The sequence below is a fragment of the Nilaparvata lugens genome, chromosome 1 (genome assembly GCF_014356525.2).
Source record: "Nilaparvata lugens isolate BPH chromosome 1, ASM1435652v1, whole genome shotgun sequence".
In the NCBI taxonomy this organism is placed as follows: domain Eukaryota; kingdom Metazoa; phylum Arthropoda; class Insecta; order Hemiptera; family Delphacidae; genus Nilaparvata; species Nilaparvata lugens.
In genome coordinates, this window is record NC_052504.1 from 8,877,643 (window position 1) to 8,900,073 (window position 22,431).

Below are 22,431 nucleotides of genomic sequence, written 5' to 3' on the forward strand. Positions count from 1 at the left end.
CTGTATATAATACTAGCTAGATTGTTTATTCTATGGTATTATCTATATTTGCTGAGACTTCAAAGGAACTCATACAATTTCCATTATCTTATGAGACTCTAAATATAATTTGTGAAAGTTATAACCTTCGTAACAAACTTGAATATTTCGATTTTATGAAAAAAGTGTCAGGCTCGAAAAAAGTAAAGACCTTTACTTACCGTGGTAAGAAGACACCTGGATTCTTGAAGTGCGCCACAGTAACCCATGAAGCTGACAATGAAAATGACTGCACCAACCACTATCAGGATGTAGGCCAGTTGGCTGATCACAACTGGTTGTGAGAACTGCTGGAACTGAAAAATGTAAAAAATACAAAGTCAGCAAAACTGGAAATATTAGGATAGAAATACAGGAAATTATACAAAATGGAGATTGAAGTATGTAAAGCTAAAAAAAAAATGCAAAAGTATGTACAATGAATAATTATCAAACCAGAAATCAATCAACTTGGCCGAAATTATGCAAAATGAAGATTTAGTGCCGGTTTTCGAGCTCGGGATTTAGATAGTTAAGTTCTAGACTTTAAACAGCTGGAGTCATAAAATTGGGTTTCCAAAACGGGGCGTAGTCGTAGTTATAGTCAAAGTCACGTTTAAACTAGTAGTTCTGTGAACAGTAGACCTTCACACAGTATTCTCATCCACAAGTACCTGATTGAAAGTATAGACCTTTATGGAAATACAGCAATAGACTGGCTTCTCCACACATCTGTGTAATCACTTGTCAGCTGATTTATGATGAATAATTCTATAGTCTGATTTTTACTTAATATTGGCGTATGAAGGAGGCTCCTTTTTCCTTTTATATTATCCTTTAAATGCAAAATTTCCAAACACCTTGTATATACGTCGAAGCGCAATTAAAAAAGGAATATACCTGTCAAATTTCATGAAAATCTATTACCGCGTTTCGCCGTAAATGCGCAACATATAAACATTTAAACATTAAGAGAAATTAATGCCAAACCGTCGACTTGAATCTTAGACCTCACTTCGCTCGGTCAATAAAATTTCGAAAAACTAGAAAATTGAACACAAAATAAAATAAAGAGAAATAGTGTAAAGTTTCAGCTATTTTGAATTATTTAGGAATGTTTCATTTTGTCAAGGAAAAACGATTCCAATTATAGAAATGAGAAAATAAAGATTTATTTTGTTGCAACTAGTTACTGCGATTACACACAGTTTTGGAAAGCCAAATTTTCTGACTCCAAAGTCTGTTTAAAGTCTAGAACTTAGCTAAATCCCTAGCTCAGAAACCGGCTCTAAACTATGTATATCTAATTTACCTACGGAGTAATTGGACGATAATCAAACCAGAAATCAATCGATTTTAGCCACTCCGTTTTATACTTCACATTATTCAATTTCTTAGGAAGCTTGGAACTTTTTTCTGAGGGTGATGCCCACATGAGCTCTAGGCTTGACCGTGTGTTAAAAGACTGATGATGTTGGGAGATGAATTGACATCAGCTTTAGGTGGGTTCTGAACCCCCTGGAAACGATGTTTGGACTCCGAAATGATAGAGAAGTCGACGACAATACAAGTACATCCAAAAAAAGTAGCAGGTGCTTGAATCTTGACTATCGTACCTCGAATCTCGAACCTCTAAATCTCTATACCTTATCAGCGCAACCACAGAGACAATCTCTTTCGATAAGCGATCTACTTATTATTTATTTATTAATTTGATCATCATGAGGGAACTAAAAAATGAAAAAAACTCAGATGAAACTCTGAAAGAGAGTGATACTTTTAAAGAGGATTGTTCAGATCCTGAGAAGACATGAAACAAATAAATTAAAATTTCGAAATTAGCAATAATGAGAGAACTACAATTTTCATTACTTTAGCTGAATCTTTTCATTTTCATATTATATATCCTGCAACTGCTCCGTCTTACAGCTACTTTTTTATAATTCTCTTCCTTCTTCATCTTTCACCATTTATCCATTGACTCTTCCTGTTCATTCCATCCCTCATTATCTTATACTTTTTTCAATGTCTTCATTGACTTCCCCTTTCTCATTTCCACTCCATCTTCATTCTCTAATTTTTTCAACGTCTTCATCAACTTCTAGTTTTCCCTGCCTCTCAATAATTCTCTCCTTCCACAACCTTCCTTTACTTCTGAGAAGACATTCCTTTACTCCTTCATTCGCTTCTCCTTTTTCATCCATCTCTTTCTCTGAATTCTCTTCCTCGTCTTCTCGGCTATCCTATATTTCAGCACCTTCCTTCACTCCTCCATTTTCTTCCATTACCAATTCCCTTTCTCGTCTTTTCGGGCATCCCATATTCCAGAACCTCTCCCCAACCCTTCATTCATTTCTCCTTTTTCTTCATCTCTGTATCTGAATTCTCTTCATCGTCTTCTCGGCCATCCGGTATTTCAGCACATTTCTTTATTTCTCACTTTTTTCCATCTCTCCCTTTCAATTCTCTTTATCGTCTTCTCTTCAATCCTATATTTCAGCACCTTCCTCCACACCTCCAGTCACTTCTCCTTCTTCTTCTTCTCTTTCTCTCAATTTTCTTTATCGTCTTCTCCTCGGCCATCCTACATTTCAGCACCTTTCTTCACTCCCTTCTCTTCTCCCTTTTCTTCCTTTCCTCCATCTCAACTATTTTTTTCATCATCTTCTTCATTTTAGCTCCAGCTACTGTTACACCTGCACCTGTCTGACTATCTTTCACAATCGAGATGGAATGAAGATTGAAAAAAAAAACAGTAGAATCGAAACCGGGGCTGGAATGTGTCATCTCTCTCTTTTCTTGACTTGAGTAGATCATCACCAACTCACTCACTCTCTCTCTCTCTCTCCCCTCTCCTCTCCCTCCCCCCTCACTCCCTATATCTCTATTTTGTTCTCTCTCTCTCTCTCTCTCTCTCTCTCTCTCTCTCTCTTAGGCTCTCTCTCTCTCTCTCCCATGTTATTATCTCTCAGCAGGAGTCCAGCCAGCCAGCAGCATCCAACCGACAACGGTTGGGTTGCCTTCATCCTTATCCCTTATTAGGGCACACATTTCAACAACTGTATTGTAGATTATATTTTTAGACATCAGTCTGGTGGGACCCTCGAAACGAGACTACAACCCGGAGGACACCACGATGAAACCAGACCAGACACGCGATATGTGCATTAAAATTCTTCATTCAAAAAAGCACCCATTCACATAGTTATCGTCTATTTTTTACAAATCATATTTCCGAGATTGTGAGTTCGTTAGAATCTCAAATGTACGATGTTCTTAATTTTTTCATGTGAGTCTGTTTCAAGAAGTAAGGAATACTACCTTTTTTCTTTAGTGATTCGTATAACCTATATAGTAGAAGGCTCAGTGTAATAAGATGTATGCAAAACCCAACTGATTGATTGAAATCTCAAACTTAACTAGTCACTGATTGAAATCTCAATTGAAAACTGAATTGTATTATATACTGTTAAAATAAAATAGTCACTGTTATAATTCACAGAAAGCCACACGAATTTTAGTGCTTAAGTGTTCAAATGGAAGTGCAAAGGCAGAATACTGTATCCCTTATGCTAAAAATAATCTTCAATTTAATCCTTGACCAATATAGAAGGCTTAACCAATGGGTTTTACCTTCACGAACAATATTCTTATTAATTTAAATCAAAATAGAATAGCTTATTAGTCTTTATCTAGGTGCTATAAAAAAACTGATATAATTGTATAATATACTGATCCCACTATATTATAAAGTGATTGAATGAAATATAATATAAATTTTCTTATCAGATAAGTCTGAATCATATCTTTTATTCAGTCATTAATGTTATAACGGAAACAGATCAACTTTGATTCAAACTTCAAACGTATCATCATGTTTTATTAATATCAATTGACGACTTTAAACAATTCATTTTGAATTCTTGATATGACAATTCAATCACTTCTAGATTTCTTAATTAACTTATAAGCTTAAGAGGCTATAATTGCTTATGCGTCAATACTTTTCAACATGGATTATCGCAAATTAACATTATTGAATCTTTTGTTGTCAAAATTAAAATAAATGAATGTTTATTTCCCCCCCAAAAAAAAACTAAAAGTACTACATCGATTACAGAGATTATTAAATGATTTTGATTCCAAAGCGTACTAAGTAAAAAAATGTGTCTTTTCAACAATACAATAATAGTTGTTGACTTAGTACGGTTTTGGATAGAATCTCATTCTTTGAATGCATACAACTAGTGGAATAAGCACGTATTGGAACATTTCACTAGTTCAAGACATGTCCTCTACATGTTTTGTATTTTCTGTGTGGAATTGACCTACACCACTATGGCGTACCATGTTCTAGAGTAGGTGCCAGCATTGCCAAAGAATAATTATTAACGTACCTGGGACACTCATGATACCGGGTGTCTATAAATCAATATCGGGGTTTTAACGCTTTATAAGATTTATTACATTATACTTACAGTTATTAATGATATGTCAAATGAAAGAGCAACTCAAACAGTTTTATATAAAAACTTACAAGTGTTCTATGTGAGCACCATTTGACACACGGCACACATCAAGTCTATAGCCGAGTTCTTCCCAAACGTTGAGTAGTGTGTCTTCTGTAATTGTTGCAACAGCTGCTTCAATCCTCTTTCGTAATTCAAGGAGGTCAGCTGGTTACGGACACACATACACACGATCCTTGATGAAACCCCAAAGGTAAAAATCGCATGGCGTTAGGTCGGGTGACCGTGGAGGCCACGCATAGCAAGCTCTGTCATTGGGCCCCTTGCGGCCAATCCAGCGGTCGCCATCTTTGCTATACCGCATTCTAGCGGATCGCCGCGAAAACATTTCACGCACATGCGCACTGGTGCCAACGAACAAAAACTGAGTTGCTCTTTCATTTGACATAACATTTATAACTGTAAGTATAATGTAATAAATCTTATAAAGCGTTAAAACCCCGATATTCATTTATAGACACCCAGTATTTTGTTATCTAATAACATAATAAAATCAGGAATGAGTATGGGAGTTGAATTTTGGCTTGATTAATCTCTCTCTTGATGAGATTTCGTCAACTAATAACATAATAACATCAGGAATGAGTATGGGAGTTGAATTTTGGCTTGAATAATCTCTTTCTTTTGAGAGAGAGTGTGAGTGAGTGAGTGAGTGAAGGATGATTTACTCAAGTCAAGAAAAGAGAGAGATTGAATAATTCATCACGCATGATATTTTGTTATCTACTAACATAATAACACCAGGAATGAGTATGGGAGTTGAATTTTGGCTACCTCCCGCCTATCAAATCTCAAAGTTGGTCACCGATAGAAATTTCGATAGATCTCGCAAAAGTATTAGAACGAACAACTAGAAATCGCAAAGAGAATTAGAACTAAAAACTCCAATAACAAAAAGGTGCAAACTTTCAATTTCGCCAGGTACATCAACTGCAGATGATATAGACCTACTTGAAGTGAGCGTATGAACAGTGAAGCATACCACACACAGACAATAGGAAATGAAAGCTCGCAAACCAATGACTCAAAACGAAAATCGAATTAACCGCTTCGTTCATCTATTCTTTCTCCTTGCCACTCTAATGGCATCGATTATGGTATACATTTTTCATCCTTGTCTCTCTGATGGCATCGATTATGGTATCCATTTTCCATCCTTGTCTCTCTAATGGCATTGATTATGGTATCCATTTTTCATCCTTGTCTCTCTAATGGCATTGATTATGATATCCATTTTCCATCCTTGTCTCTCTGATGGCATCGAATATGGTATCCATTTTTCATCCTTGTCTCTCTGATGGCATCGATTATAACGTAGAAAGGATGCTGGCAACGAATAACAATAGAGATTGCTTTATTCTGGTTTACCTACATGAAAGCGGTCACTTCATAGCGAAACAGGAACGGCAAATCGGAGAAAGATGCAATAATGAAAGGAGCGCGTGCGATAGGAAACGGTAGTCGATTAAGGCCGATTAGGAATGTTATTAGAATGACGGGAAGAGTCGAAACGGATCTTGAAGGAGGAGGAAGAGGTGCTGGAGGAGGAAGTCGAATGAGTAGATCTTCAAGTTGGAGAAAGAGGTCCAATGAGAAGATCTTCAAGTTGGATTGATTGAGTACTTTATTTATGTAGATTACAATATATACTGGCTTATACACTTATATACAATAGCTTGCAATACAGCAAAATTATAGATGAATTTACATAATGTAGACTAAAGGTGCGTACAGATATACGCACCGCGAACATGAGCAATTCACTTTTAATCAGCTGATGCCAAGCTTTTTATATCTGTATTTTACCGTTTCTGTAAAAATACAGATATAGTCAGCTGATTAAAAGTGAATTGCTCATGTTCGCAGCGCGTATATCTGTACGCACCTTTAAGAAAATAATTAAAACTGCATATGATATGAGCAAAGCAATCTGGAATAACTATAGATATAGTATATTTCGCACCTAGATGAGATTTTTCCGGCTCGAAATCGGTTTTCAAGTCCGAGGCCGTAGGCCGAGGACTAGAAAAGATTGAGAGCCGGAAAAACATTTTTGCCCATGGTGTGAATGATATTTTTCGCCACACTACAGGTATTGCTGACAAAATAAATAAGGAATACAAAATAAAGAATACTTGTTATCGTACCTATCTCTTGATTTTAGTGGTAGAAGATTTGCAGTCAGGATTTCAGATTCTTTTAAAATTTCACTTGGAATATCACGGGCGTCATCATCTTCAAGCATTTTTGAAAATTTGGAATGCGCTAATCAACAATAAATAATTGAATAATTCGAAACTCGAACTGAAATCATGGCGACTTTGATGAAGAAAGTGGACACTCGCCCAATCTAGTGGATGACTTATTAACTACGTACTTCCAAGCGGCTGGAAAGAGAACACTTTCTGGCCTAGACCAGAAAAAAAACCTGTTCCTTACGTCAGACGAGAGTCGTCTGCAAACAAGGTCTTTTAGATCTACGTAGGGACTGGAAAACAGCTGCTTTCTGTGCAGTGTGGCGAAAATATTGTTATGCATCTACATAAATTGGCGGAGCTTTGGACATATCGATGTACATTCTTCGGAGAGAATATTCAAAATATCCTTCCTACTAACTATCTACCAAAATAACTCTCCCTCCAAATTGGAGGGAGAGGTCGAATGAGTGGATCTTCAAGTTTATAGGAGGAGGTCTAACAAGAAGAGGCAGCTGAAGAAGATGGAAATCAGCTACAAGAGAAGATGGAAAATGAGGAGAAGATGATGGGAGAAAGAAAAAAAAGTTGATGTTGGGAATACGAATGATTGGGAGGAGGAGAAGATGATGGGGAAGGTTTGAGGGAAGATTGAAGGGAAAAGTGTATCATGAGAAGGTGTAATGTCACCTGGTCATATGGGACATATATATGAATCATATATTTATCTCATATTGATCAGGATTTTAGAGTTTTAATTTAGGAAAGTTTAATGAACAGTGTTTTTGCCTTTGAACAATTTGTGTCATCGACAGAAAGATTGTTTATTTCATTTGTTATCAAAATTATTGTAGCTTCTCTTTTGTTTTTGATAACAAACGTGCTCGCTTGTGCGATTGATAAAAATATGTATTTGAAATGGCTTCATGTTTGGCATTGATTGAGTTATATATTAATACCCAAAATTTTACTTTTAGTGGTGAGTTAATTCGTTAGGACTGTGAGTAAGTCCGGCTGTTCTGGTGAAAGGGGATAGATTTTGTTCTTGTTTTGTAATACAGTTTTCCTGTCACAGTTCGGGCAGTTTGAAGAGAATTGTATTATTGAATAGGAGGGGATCTGAACCCATTTCATTAGATCAGTTATTTTGATTTTAATTAATAATTAACGTCGCGTTTCAACCAGTGGATGCCAAATTGGGAAGCCATTTTCATAAAGGTAGGTGACTACTGAGTCATTGTTTTAAATTTTCCATAACCACAACAAAATGAATCTTCACTAGCAGCAAAGCGAGTAGCCCTTGAAAAATTCATCTGTTTATTATTATTTCGTAATTTCTAATTATAATTCTAATTTTGTACTAATAATTTATTGTTTGTTTTAAATATCAAAACCTGTACGTTCTTTTCTTGTTTTTCATTTTCCCGCCCTTACATATTCAGTGAAGGCACATATTGCTTACAGTAAGGGAAGATTGACAGGAGCTAACTGTATAGAAGTTTATATCTGTATAAAAGTTTATATCTTTATTTCACTGAGTTGTGTTTTTTTTGTCAAAATAAAAAAATGATTTGATTTGAAGTGTAGGAAGAGGGGGACTGAATGAAGCTGGGAGGAAACGGAAAGAAAAAAGAATGGGGAGAAATGAAAACGAAGATGAAGAGATTTAAGTTGAATAGTGGGAGGAAGAGAAGGAGGATGATGATAAAAGTATGTGGGTGAGGAGTAGGAGGAGAAAGAGGAGGATGAGGAAGGTGATGATGAGGAGGAGGAGGAGGTGGAGGAGGAAGAATAGGAGGAGATGAGGAAGTTGATGAGTAGGAGGAGGATGAAGAATAGGATAAGTGTTGGAGGAGGATGAGGATGAGGAGGAGGAGGATGAAAAATAGGATAAGGAGGTGTTTGAGAGGGAGGAGGAGGTGGAGGAGGAAGAATAGGAGGAGAAAGAGGAGTTGAGGAAGTTGATGAGTAGGAGGAGGATGAAGAATAGGATAAGTGTTGGAGGAGGAGGATGAAGAATAGGATAAGGAGGTGTTTGAGTGGGAGGAGGAGGTGGAGGAGGAAGAATAGGAGGAGAAAGAGGAGATGAGGAATTTGATGAGTGGGAGGAGGAGGAGGAGGAGTAGGAGGATGAAGAATAGGATAAGGAAATGTTGGAGGAGGAGGATGAAGAATAGGATAAGGAAATGTTGGAGGAGAAGGAGGATAAAGAATAGAATAAGGAAATGTTCGAGGAGGAGGAGGATGAAGAATAGGATAAGGAGGTGTTGGAGGAGGAGGATGAGGAGGAGGGGGAGGAGTAGGTGGTGGAAGAGGAGGAGGAGGAGGTGGAGGAGGAGGTGGTGAATGAGAGGAAAAAGACAGAAGGAGGAGGTGGTGGAGGTGAGAAAGAAGAAGAGAAAGAAGAAGACAACAGGAGGTGGAGGAGGAGGAGTAGGGGGAGGAGGAGTAGGAGGTGGAAGAGGAGGAGGAGGAGGAGGTGGACGAGGAAGAGCAGAAGGAGGAGGAGAATGAGGAGTTGGAAGAGTGAGATAAACAGTTGGCGGAGGAGGATGAGGAGGAAAAGGATAAGAATGCTGGATGAGAAAGAAAAATTGGAGAGAAAGAAGAGGAAATCATGCATTGAAGAGAACCGGAGGAAGAAACGATAGAGCTAATGGGAAATGATGAGTGAGAACGGACGAATAAGAAGAAGAAGAAGGATAAGGTGAAGGAGAAGGAGAGTAAGCAGAAGCAGAAGAAGAAAAGAAGGACGAAGGACACAGTTTCCAGTCACTGGAAACTAACTGCTCCAGCACTGGAAGTAAATAGTGGAGAGTGGAGACTCCATAGACTGGAGGCTATGTTACTAGCTACTAGACCGTCAACCAACAACCAGAAGACTTACGATATTGCAAGAGAAAGTGTCGACTGCCTGCCATATTATTATTATTTCGACTTTGACGCTATGGGCCACTTCCAAATGATCCATCTCACATATGTGGAGCATAATTAAGCAACAAGAGAATGAAATTTATATTACTTCAATGTAATTATCATTTTGAATTGAGCCTGAGACTTAATGGTATCGAGATGATGGTTTGACGTTTGTTGGTTTCGGGAGAGAAAAGTTCTATACTCTGTCCAAACAGGCATGAGCTCTGAAGGATTAGGCCGACCCTCCTACTACTCACACACACAAGCGCAGTCTCCTTTTGTGTGTGTTAGCGAAGGGACGGTCTGCCTACCTGTATATTGCGTAAAATATTACAGTAGTATACAGTATACTACTAGATATTTAAGTATACATAGTCTATCAATAGCGCAGGTAGGCCAGGCGTGTGTGCCTGCGCGTGGGGGAGCGAGGGTCGGCTTAATCTTTCAGGGCTCATGGCAGTCTGGACAGACTATAGTTTTTCAAACATCAGAATAATTTCCATTCATGAATTGAAAAATAGTCGAGATAATATAAGTGTTTAATTTTGTATCATATATTAATAATAATCTAACAAGGCCTACTAGTCCAGCTATTTCCTACAGATAAGATCTATGAATTTTTAGAATTTTCTTAACAGATTTTAAACCTCTGTATCAACCACATTTTAAGAATCTAAATTTTCAAATAGAATTCTCAAAAGATTGAAACAACCATTGTTCTGTTCTAATTAATCCTATTAAACTTAAGCAGTGGAAAATAAGTATTCGTTATTATTATCCTTTACACTTTAGTTTTCAGGATTTTAGATACTAGGGCTTTTGTATTTTTGGCTTATTTTTCCTGTGATGAAATAATTGAATAATTTCACAAAATACATCAACTTTATTAAACTACGATAACGTGAAGAATCTGTGTTGACACACTGCGAAAAGTTGTGTGAATAAAAAACGTTGGATGCCAGGATCTATTAGAAATAATAAATAAATGGAATAGCGTATATAAAAAGAGGAATAACTGTTTTATTTTACATTTAACTCAAGATATTGAGAAGCCCTATACCAGAGATTTAATATTCCTAATTAAAATATCATTTTTTCTATGGCAGGATCTATTAAAAACAATAAATAAATGAGATAGCCCATATTAAAAGGGTACTAAGTGTTTAATTTTACATTTAACTCAAGATATTGAGAATCCCTTTAACAGAGATTTAATATTCCTAATTAAAATATCATTTTTTCTATGGCAGGATCTATTAAAAACAATAAATAAATGGGATAGCCCATATTAAAAGGGTACTAAGTGTTTAATTTTACATTTAACTCAAGATATTGAGAATCCCTTTAACAGAGATTTAATATTCCTAATTAAAATATCATTTTTTCTATGGCAGGATCTATTAGAAACAATAAATAAATGGGATAGCCCATATAAAAAGGGTACTAAGTGTTTAATTTTACATTTCACTCAAGATATTGAGAAGCCCTATACCAGAGATTTAATATTCCCAATTAGAATATCATTTTTTTCTATGGCAGGATCTATTAGAAATAATAAATAAATGGTATAGCCCATATAAAAAGGGTACTAAGTGTTTAATTTTACATTTCACTCAAGATATTGAGAAGCCCTATACCAGAGATTCAATATTCCTACTTATAATATTATTTTTTGTATGGCAGGATCTATTAGAAATAATAAATAAATGGGATAGCCCATATAAAAAGGGTACTAAGTGTTTAATTTTACATTTCACTCAAGATGTTGAGAAATCCTATACCAGAGATTCAATATTCCAAAATAAAATATCATTTTTTCTATGGCAGGATCTATTAGAAACAATAAATAAATTGAATAGCCCATATAAAAAGGGTACTAAGTGTTTTATTTTCAATTTTACTCAATATATTGAGAATATCTGGTATAGATTTGATATTTCTACTTAGAGAATTCTTTTCTCTATGCCTATACACAAGATCTGTTCAATATGGAGAAGATATAATGGGCAATCTAAAAACGTAATTAGTCTCCACTTTGTTTGATTGAAGCTAAAATTAACTCTCTCTCCCCTAATAGGTTGCAGGAAGTCCTGAGGAAAGCCATATTCCTCCTGTGTGAGGTGACGATGTGTTGATCTGTTCATCTGCCTACAGTATTTATTTACATAATCCTATCCAGACATCACTTTCACTCGAAACACCCAATCTAAATGGAGTGATAATGACAAGATATATTACATAGAAAGGTGTTACAGTTTCATACACAATCTCGTATTTAAAAATGACAAATATGACTCAAGTTGTATTTAAAAATGATAAATATGTCTCAAGTTGTATTATTTATTTACATAATCCTATCCAGACAGCACTTCCACTCATAGCGCTCAATCTAAATGCAGTGAAATTGACAGATATATGACATGGAGAGGTGATACAGTTTCATACACAATCTCGTATTTGAAAATGACAAATATGACTCAAGTTGTATTTAAAAAATGATAAATATGTCTCAAGTTATATTATTTATTCACATAATCCTATCCAGACAGCACTTCCACTCAAAACGCTCAATCTAGATGCAGTAATGATGACAGATCAAGATAAACGATATGGCATAGAAAGGTGATACAGTTTCCTACACAATCTGGTATTTGAAAATTATAAATATGATTGATGTTGTCAATACCGCACTTTATTTGTTCAAAAATAATTTAAATTTGAATGGTATTGATGTTGTCAATAACTTAAATTAATTATGAATATATATAGTGGTATTGACAACATCAACGTCTTATTCTTCCAATTATGGAGAAATATCACATCTCTTACCATAGAATAAAATTTATAAAAATATGACTCAAGTTGTAACGATGATATCATCATTAAGGGAAGAAGCAGTTTTGGGTTATACTGTTGATTATCTCTGAATCATTAATTTGATTTTGTTCTCGCGTAAATAGATAAAATAAACATTAATTTATCGTTAAATCTTGACTTAGATGGATTTTGAGTGGAATTTTAAATATTTTCAATCTAATTTGATTTCAATTGTTGGATGTTGGAGTGTAGATGAACAACGATATCGTTTACATGTTCTTGGAACCACATTTTGAAATATTAAGAATATTTTATGCCGGACTCTATAGAACACAGAAGATAGAAACAATATGGCGACGTTGCATGTCCATGTTCATGTTTTCAGTTGAGGACACAACAGACTTTTGCCCGGTTGCACAAAAGCCGGTTCAATTTTAACCGTGATTAATTCCACGATAACCAATCAGAGAAGCCGTCTTATCAAAAATGCCTACTTCTGATTGGTTCTCGTGGAATTAATCACGGTTGAAATTTAACCGGCTTTTGTTCAAACGGTACTTTGTCTTTCCATCTTTTTCATTGACATTTTTACTATCTTGTCTAAATTTATTAAGTATAGTAGGCTATACGTTAATAATCCACTCATTCCCAAAACTTTGTTACGATAATTATGGAGGGTTGATAAGTGGGTAGAATGTGAAGTAAATAGATAAATAAATTAGTTTGTGAGAATAGAATTATCACTTCATAGTTTTACATTATATTTATGAGTATGATTAGGTACTTAGTTGCGACTTGGTACAGTACTTAAACAAGGACATTATTACAAGTAGGCTACTGTATTTCAATAGTGCGACGATGGCGTTTAAAATGAATTACTATCTTTTCCCCAACATATTCATGATTATCATTTACATTTATTATTCGATTGTTTTTCTAAAGGAATAATTCGATTATCGAAGACTGTGCTCAATTAGTTAAGTGATAGGCAGACCATTGTTCGTCAGCCCCCTATGTTGATTACACGTGTAGAAATATCAATCAGTGACTGACAAGTACCAACTAACTAAAGGCCTGTTTGAGGCTATTGAACTTCCAGAGCCTCTAGAATTTTTCCTGAGGTTTAAAAGCTTATAAAATCTAATCTAATACTTGAGAACTTTTTCATGTATTACAATGCAACTTATATGTTACAGCTGTTATATAGTTATGGTGAATGTGATATTTTCGAGCTCAAAATTTAAGTGTTTTTATTCTTTATTGTGTGAATTTATAGTTTGTTTCATGTTTTTGAGAAACTTTTATTATTAATCCATCCAAATTTTTAAATTGTTTGTTTTATTCTAATTTATATTTTAGATTGTAATTTGGTGTAGAAATTTGAATGGACATAACCTATAATATTTGGACAATTTAAAACTAAATTAGGAAATTTTGAAGAAGTTTTAGGCAATAGCCTGTTTTTTTCTTTTCCGATTCTTGTATTTTATTTGCTAACCTTATAAATAAATAAATAAATTCAATTATTTATGAGAATATAAACAATTGATAACAGAATAGTGTACAAGCTTTACCTCTAAATTTGACTGATAATCCCTATTTAAAAGTTTTCTCAGAATTTACAGGTGATAGTGAGAATCAAATAAAAATACATGGTTTGAATTCAAGATTAAAATTTGAGTCATGAGTCTCGGATTACGCATTATTACCACTTGCAAGATCTTTATAGAGTATAATGAATAATCTTACTATATCCATTGAAAGCATGAATTAGCATTGATAAAATAATACTCAGGTTGATGCCCTCCTCCGAAAGACGGGGTGGCCGTATCTATGTGATTGTGCTGTGGTCAAAAACTTTTGCCCCGGTCGAGATTCGAACTTGGGTTCCCTTGATTAATAGACCGGCGCGTTATCACTTACTCCAACGAGCCACCCTCTAAGATAAGTTTGAAGATTGACATCATCCACTAAATAAAAACTGAACTTTCATTTTAATGACAAATGAATAGTTTTTTGCTGTTGAAGATTTTAAAATGTTTGCATGAATTTATAGAATTTATATTGCTAGAGGGAGAGCTACACTTGAGTGTAAATGGGGGAAACTAACGAGCGTTTATACACATAAAATATTCTTAGATTCTCATAGCCGTTCATTCTAAAACGATCAAGAACGTCCATACAACCAATTACATACGATCTTAGTACTAGTGGCTCAGTTGCTGGTTTAGGATCGGTGGATTACTGTATGGTTTGGGTAAATTGGTATATTGCTGGTGGTTTGGGTATTTTATTAGATAGGCGACTAACTTGGGCTCCTTATATTGAAAAATTATGTGCCAAAATAGCATCTGGAGTATTTGTCATGAGACAGCTTTCAAGGCTCAAAAATGAAAAGCTACTAATAACAGCCTATCATGATCTCTTATTGTCGTATATAAGGTATGCCATCATAGTGTGGGGTAACTCGTCAAAACAAAATATGGATAGAGTATTCAAGATGCAAAAGAGAGCTGTTAGGTGTATATGAGAAGCAAATAGGCTAGATTCTTGTAGGCCACTGTTCAGGTCACTGGGTCTACTAACAGTGCCTAGCTTGTTCATCTATGAGGTTATTTTATTCGTAAGAGCAAGTGACTTGAGCAAAAATCTTTACGTTCATTATTACAACACGCGAAACCGATCTGACTATCACTTGGTGAGGCATAATAGTAGACTATTCGAGATAAAACCAAGCTATACTGGTAGATTATTCTATAACAAGTTACCGCTCATTCTGAAAAGAATTGAAAATACCCAGACATTTAAAACCCAATTGAAAAAGTATTTAATTGATGCAGCTTTTTATAGCTTACAAGAGTTCCTTTCAGATTGAACTAACTTCAAAGAATTAAAATATGACGAGTAATTAGAGTGGGGCTGTATTATCGACTTATATGTTCACTTGACTATTCCGTATGGATTGGTGATTTATACACTTTGACTGTTCTGTACTGTATGGAATTGAGTATTCATAAGGATGACTTGTCTTATACTCCCTCCTGGAGTCTCCAAGACGAAATCTTAAAAGAAGGAATTCCTTTTGGTTCCTTTTGAATGGCTAACAATCGTCTAAAAGTACATTCATAGACCCCTTCCTTATTAAACAACAAATTGATGGAACACGGTAACAATATAAACATACAGTCATCAGATTAAAGTCTAGTCTAGACAAGTTCAACTTTCTATTTTTCAACTCATCTACTTATTACTTCCAACCTTTCGCTCCATTTAGATCTCAATCCATTAATTCCAAGTTTTTATTGGTCTATTCAAAAGAGACCTTTACTCTGTAATGTCAATGTCAAAGGTTGGCCAATAAAAGAGAACTGATCCAAGAATAAGAAGAGCTCCCTTCTCTCGCCAATTGAAGATAAATAATATCTGCCCACAATGATCAACTATGAAGTTAGTGTTCATCGTACATTCACCTTCGATTCCAAGTCATATAATTTTCATGTTGGATTATTCCAGTATTGAACGAGAGAAAAGAAAAATGTCATCGTTTTCACAAAAACACATGGACATCGTCATTAACTGAGTATAGTATTAACGACAGTGGAGACATCAAATTTTCCAAAAAATTATCACAGAAAAGATATCGAAAATTGATCACAGAATATTCAAAAGCACATAATTCTCATTTTGGATTATTCCTGTTTTGAACGAAAAGAAACAAAGTACCTTATAGATACCGTATAGAAGCCCTTATATAGATACCATAAAAAGGATATTCTATGGTATTTCATAGCTGAAGAATGATACTACAGGCACTAAAGAAGGAAACAAGTATTCACTGTATAATAATTATTTCAAAAACCTAATGAAGGCTATATAAATAGAACTAAGGACTTCTGCTATTGTAAATTCCAGCAGTTGGTTAACTGCAATTTCTAATAAATCTCTTATCTTTTAAACCAGTAATTCTTTACTCCCTTTATTCATTCATTCATACAATAAGTACATCATCAAAATGATAGCGAGAAAAAATAAGATTATATTTAACCTTATATTTCCACTGAAATATATGTGTGTTTTTATTTCATTACACTGATTGACCGAGCGAAGTGAGGTCTAAGCATTCAAGACGACGGTTTGGCATTTCTCTTAATGTTTAAATGTTTATATGTTGCGCATTTACGGTGAAACGCGGTAATAGATTTTCATGAAATTTGACAGGTATGTTCCTTTTTTAATTGCGCGTATATACAAGGTTTTTACGTATATACAACGTATATTTTATACGTATATTTTACGTACTTTTTTACGTATATACAAGGTTTTTGAAAATTTTGCATTTCAAGGATAATATAAAAGGAAAAAGGAGCCTCCTTCATACGCCAATATTAGAGTAAAAATCAGACTATAGAATTATTCATCATAAATCAGCTGACAAGTAGTGATTACACAGATGTGTTGAGAAGCCAGTCTATTGCTGTATTTCCATAAGGTCTATAGTTTCAATCAGGTACTTGTGGATGAGAATACTGCGTGAGGTCTACTGTTCACAGAACTACTAGTATATGTGTGTTTTTATTTCATTACACTGAAATTCTTTACTCCGTGGTACAGGGTATTTAACATATCACTACAAAGCTTAGTGGGTTGGAAACAACTTCTGTGTGACCTTGTAGATCTATTAACAGCCGAGAGAGCATAACAGCGATATTACTCATGCAACTCTGCAACTGACAACAATATTGTTAACGTCAAATATCCCACGTGTTCGGATGTTCCTTGTATGTTTCCCACTTAGTCATAATCAACTCGTCTTTGAACTGATAGGCTATTTCCATGACAAGAAGTACATAACAGACAAGTCGAAGTTGCATAACAGCTTGACAGGTTTCAACAATACTGTTTTATCAATATTACTGTATCACTATACTTCATAAGTTCAAGTAAGAATGTATTTTATATTGTCCCTATTTCCTGTTTCATCTATTGACACATTTCATTTACAGAGTTAGTCATATGTATGGGAACCCTTCAATAAGTTGGAGACTGTTGTAGATATAATACTGTAACTTTATGGATAAGTTATTGGTCAAACACTCTACCTTTTGACGTAAAACTGAATTTCAACCACTCATAAAGGGGTGACTTAGGGGTTGTAACTCGAATATTTTGAATGTAACACACACATTGTGTGGTACATCATTTTAATGGCCTTTTCAAAACAAGAAAGATGGTAACGATAAAAAAGTTCTATGATTCTTGTATCATGAAGAAACAATAGTGTAAGTAGATATCCCATGGTATAGGGCGTTTATGTCGCAACTTTTACTGTTATCTCAAGCCGATTACTGTCGATTATTGTCGATTTTTACTGTCTTGACCAGGTAAGAGTGTATGAACGGCACAATATGAGAGACTACCAGCGTCATAAAGCTCCACAGGAAAGAACTACGTGGACTATCAGCTTGAAATAACAGTAAAAGTTGCGACATAAACGTCCTATACCATGGGATATCTACTTACGCTATTGTTTTTCTATGCTTGTATCCAAAATGGCGGCTGATTGAAGTTTTAGTTTTTATAGAAATGAGGTTTGTAACTAAGATATTTTGAGTACGAACACCCATTATGTGATACATAATTTTAAATGCCTTTTCAAAACGAAAAAGATGACATAAATGAAAATTTTCTATGATACTTTTATAAAAAATGGCGGCTGTCACAACCCCTACGTCACCCCCTTAAAAGGGGTTGAAATTCAGTTGTACGTCAAAAGGTATTTGACCAATAACTTATCCTGAGAGTTATAGAATTATATTCTCAACAGTATCCAATTTATTGAAGGGCTCTGATACATATGATTCACTCTGTATAACCACCTCCCTTTAAAGGAAAATCGTTTCAATTTGTCAGTGTCAACCGTTAATGATATTGCAATTTACTTTTGGAGCTCGTTTTCGTTACTAGTTCATAGTAAACTTTACTATCATAGTCGGCCGGAAAAACCCTTCAACTTGAAGTGTAACGAGATAGTGGAGTCCTATCAAACTAAACACGACTAAGGCATTTAAAATATTATCTCCTGTGATAATGTACACGTATTATTTGTTCCTGTACTTGCAGTTTTTCATAGTATATACAGTGGAATGGTTAACTAGGAATGACACATTTATTCTGAGTCATTTTCCTTCTACGATCTTTATCTAATCTACAAGGGTACAGTTTGTATGAAAAAATCTTATTATTGATATCCAATGCGGGTAATCGAATAAATCAGCACTAAACAGAAGAAAAAGAAGAAGAAGCACTAAATCAAATAATACTTTAGTACTGAGTACTCAAACCATTCAGTTATGAATAACCACAGTTCAAGGTAACATTTGGATTATATTCAAGATAACATTTTAATTAGGCTATCAATAGTAAATTTAATGAATGAAACCAATAATCGGCGAAGTTCATTGACCTGCATTCACACACACTCTCACCTGATCAATATAGATTTGGTTCCACTTGCGAGTGGTCAGACAGCCGACAAAACATAAGTAGAGGCGGGTGCGTGCCACTGTGCGTAGGTGAGACACGCAATGGACACGTAATAGTAGGAAGAGAACGCCGAAGCGTGAAACGGACTGTGAAAGCGCTACTGGCTACTGGCCACTTCATGGACCTCATTTTCCTATGAGTTTTCTTTCCGTTTTCCATATTCTGATATTCCTCTTTTGCTCCTCCTCCTTACCTCACTTACCCTCCTCTTCTCTAACTTTCTTCTACATTGTCTTCTCTTTACTATAGAAAAAAAACTGGTAAGTCTGGTAAGATTTCGGAAAATATTTTGTACTGGAAGAAATATAATTTTATTCATGTGCAATTATAATTTATTTACAGTTTTTCTTTTCTATGTCCAATCTCTTCTTCCACCTTCTGATATTCGTCTTTTGCTTCTCCTTCTCAACTCATTTTCCTTTCTCTTCTCTCACTTTCTTTGCCATTGTCTTCTCTTTATATTTTTTCTTCCCTATGTCCAATCTCTTCCTCCATCTTCTGATATTCCTCTTTCGCTCTTTCTCCTCACCTTATTTTCCCAACTTTTCTCTCACTTTCTTCCTCATTGTATTTTCTTCACAGATTTTCTTCTCTCTCCTTTTCGCACTTTTCCTCCTTTTCTCCCAATTTCTTCGCCAATGTCTTTTCTTTTCAGTTTTTCTTCCCTATTTCCAATCTCTTTTTCCATTTTCTGATATTCCTCTTTCGCTCTTCCTCCTCACCTCACTTTCCCACCACTTCTCTCACTCTCTTCGTCATTTTATTCTCTTCAAACATTTTCTTCTCTCTCCTTTACGCACTTTCCCTCCTTTTCTCCCAATTTCTTCCCTAATTTCTTCTCTTTTTAGTTTTTCTTTTCTATGTCCAATCTCTTCCTCCATCTTCTGATATTCCTCTTTTGCTCCCTCTTCTAACCACACATTCCCTCCTCTTCTCTCACTTTCTCTGTCATTTTCTCTTAATAGTTTTTCATTACTATGTCTAATCTCATTTTCCTGTATTCCCTTCGAAGGGATATTCTATTAGGATTCACTTGTCGTCAATCTACTCGGAAATAAATTGAATTCATTACATCAGAATTAAGAGAATAAAAAATAAGAAGTTTTTATTCGATACAAGCACATTGGTAAAATCCTCATGAAAAATATTACAAGAATAGAAATAAAAGTTAAGTTTTATGAATAAGTTTAGGCTACCTCATCATAAAATGTGTCAGATCATACATACATTTAAAATGAACTAAATGATCATAATTAAAAAATGAAATGAGAAGATAAAAATAAAATATGAAAGATAAATAAGAAGATGAAAAATTAAAAATAAGATAAAAATGAAATTATCAGAATTAGAGGAAATTTTGGGAAGAGTTTCACAGAAATGAATAAATGGTTATTTAGTTTTGAGAGAAGTTGTTGCCTCGATGGATAGTGGATCTTGGAACTCCCAAACTGCCGTTCAACGACTAACGGTGACCGTTCAATTGTTCAAAGCCATCCATTACCGGCAGCAAAGTTAATAATAATATATTCATATCTCTTCAGCTTAATGAGACCCCATATTTCTCCGAGACAATCCACCCCTAAACATAAATTTGAAAAATGTGCTCGAAAGATTGATTTGAAGATGAGTACTAGCAAACTTTGAAACTTAGACTTACCGATTGAATGAAATCAATAATTTATTACAAAGAGCAATCCACTAGAATAATCCGGTAAGTTCCCTGGCTCTCCTCACTCACAGGCATTTGCCTTTATGAGAAGACTTCTTCACATTTAATATTGTATATAATTATATTGTATTTCTTAGAAGAAAAAGAAGAAAAAAATCAATTTCAATTTCAATAAGCCAGTGCGTTATAGTATTTTAAAATATAGGCTACATAATAGCCTATTTGGACGATTTGAGACAAAATTAGGAAATAGAAAAGGTTTTGGGCAATAGCCTGTTTTTTCTTTTCCGACTTTTGTATAGTTTGCTCTGTCCATTAAATAAATAAATCACAGACTACTAAGTTTCGTATCTGTGATTCAAATACAGAAATCGAAGAGTGTCAGTGACTGATATTTCGAACATAACCGTAGACTAATATCCTAGTAACTTAAAGAATCAATGCAAAGATTGAACAATAAAAAGTAAATCATGAAAAATTGATTGGAAGGGACACAATCCAGAAAGCAATAACGAAAACAAGGAAGAAATCCAAGTCAGCTCGGTTTGAGTTCGTCAGAGGTCGAGCCAAGAAATGAAATAGCAAATCATCCATAAGTCACTCATGTTAACAAAACATGATAATGGAAAAGAAACATTTGTAAGGTAGTCGATTGGACGACCGACATCATTATCAAATGATCTTCCTTATTGGAATTGACAGGCACACTCGTGACAGGTGAGAGCGGGTAGGGGGGTAGAACCCCGATTTGTATTCTTATCCCCATGGTTGCGTGATATGAGTAGAGAATGGAATAGAGTGCGTACAGGTAAACATAATAAGAAATTCATGAGTTGTCTTGGTTGGACGTACTGTAATTTAAACAGAAATCAATATTGGTCCGATATTAGTTTTGAAAGTAGAGAACCATAAGGCTGAGTCGATTTCCAACAAGTAGGCTCGGTATTGTAAAGATTATTAATTCAATTTATATTTCGAAGATTATTAGATCTTGTAATTAGTTTCGAAGTAATAGATAAGTTTCAAGTAGATCACAGAAATAATTAAATAACTACAATAATCGAAATGAAAATGAACGTCCATGAGTTTTTAGTAGCCTATCCTATTATATTAAGCGAGCAATTTCTGTATTTATATATCTGGTTACTTTTATATCTGATTATTTTCATATATGGTTATTTTTATATCTGGTTATTTATGTTCAATGGATCTCGAAAACGGCTCTAACGATTTTCACGAGATTTGGAACATAGTAGGTTTATGATATAAAGATTCGATTGCACTAGGTCTCATCCTTGGGAAAACTCGCTGAACGACACTGAAAGGATAATTATTCATCCTTGGCTGAAACAGCTGTGGACAGTAAAAAAAAAGTATGTGGAAAATCAAAATATCGCATCCCCGAAATTCATAAGATGACGTATAGCCAGCTGTGAAATATAAACACGATAATTTTAGAGAATTGTGTTCTGTTTATCAATAAATAAATAAAAATAACGAGCGAAGCGCTCGGTGCCCCGATATTTAATATTATTTCATCGTTGTATTACAGTATATTAGGTCAATATATTGGTATTACATATTGATGTAGACTATGATGATGGTATGGTTATGGAGGCGATTAATGGATGAGATCAGCTTATTACCATCACACCACATAACATGAAAGTCAATAGCGTATCATAGTTAGTAGTAATTATTATTAAACGAAAATCCAAATTGAATGCTGTAATTCACCTCGAAG

General features: G+C 34.8%; 1 protein-coding gene across 1 annotated transcript in view; it reads right to left on the reverse strand.

Moving 5' to 3' along the window:
- LOC111058637 (tetraspanin-18) overlaps window positions 1-22,431 on the reverse strand; it is a 62,298-nt gene that overhangs the window by 27,819 nt on the left and 12,048 nt on the right. The window contains 1 exon segment of the mRNA XM_039429595.1: window positions 201-335. Within this exon segment, the coding sequence (XP_039285529.1) occupies window positions 201-335 (135 nt within the window).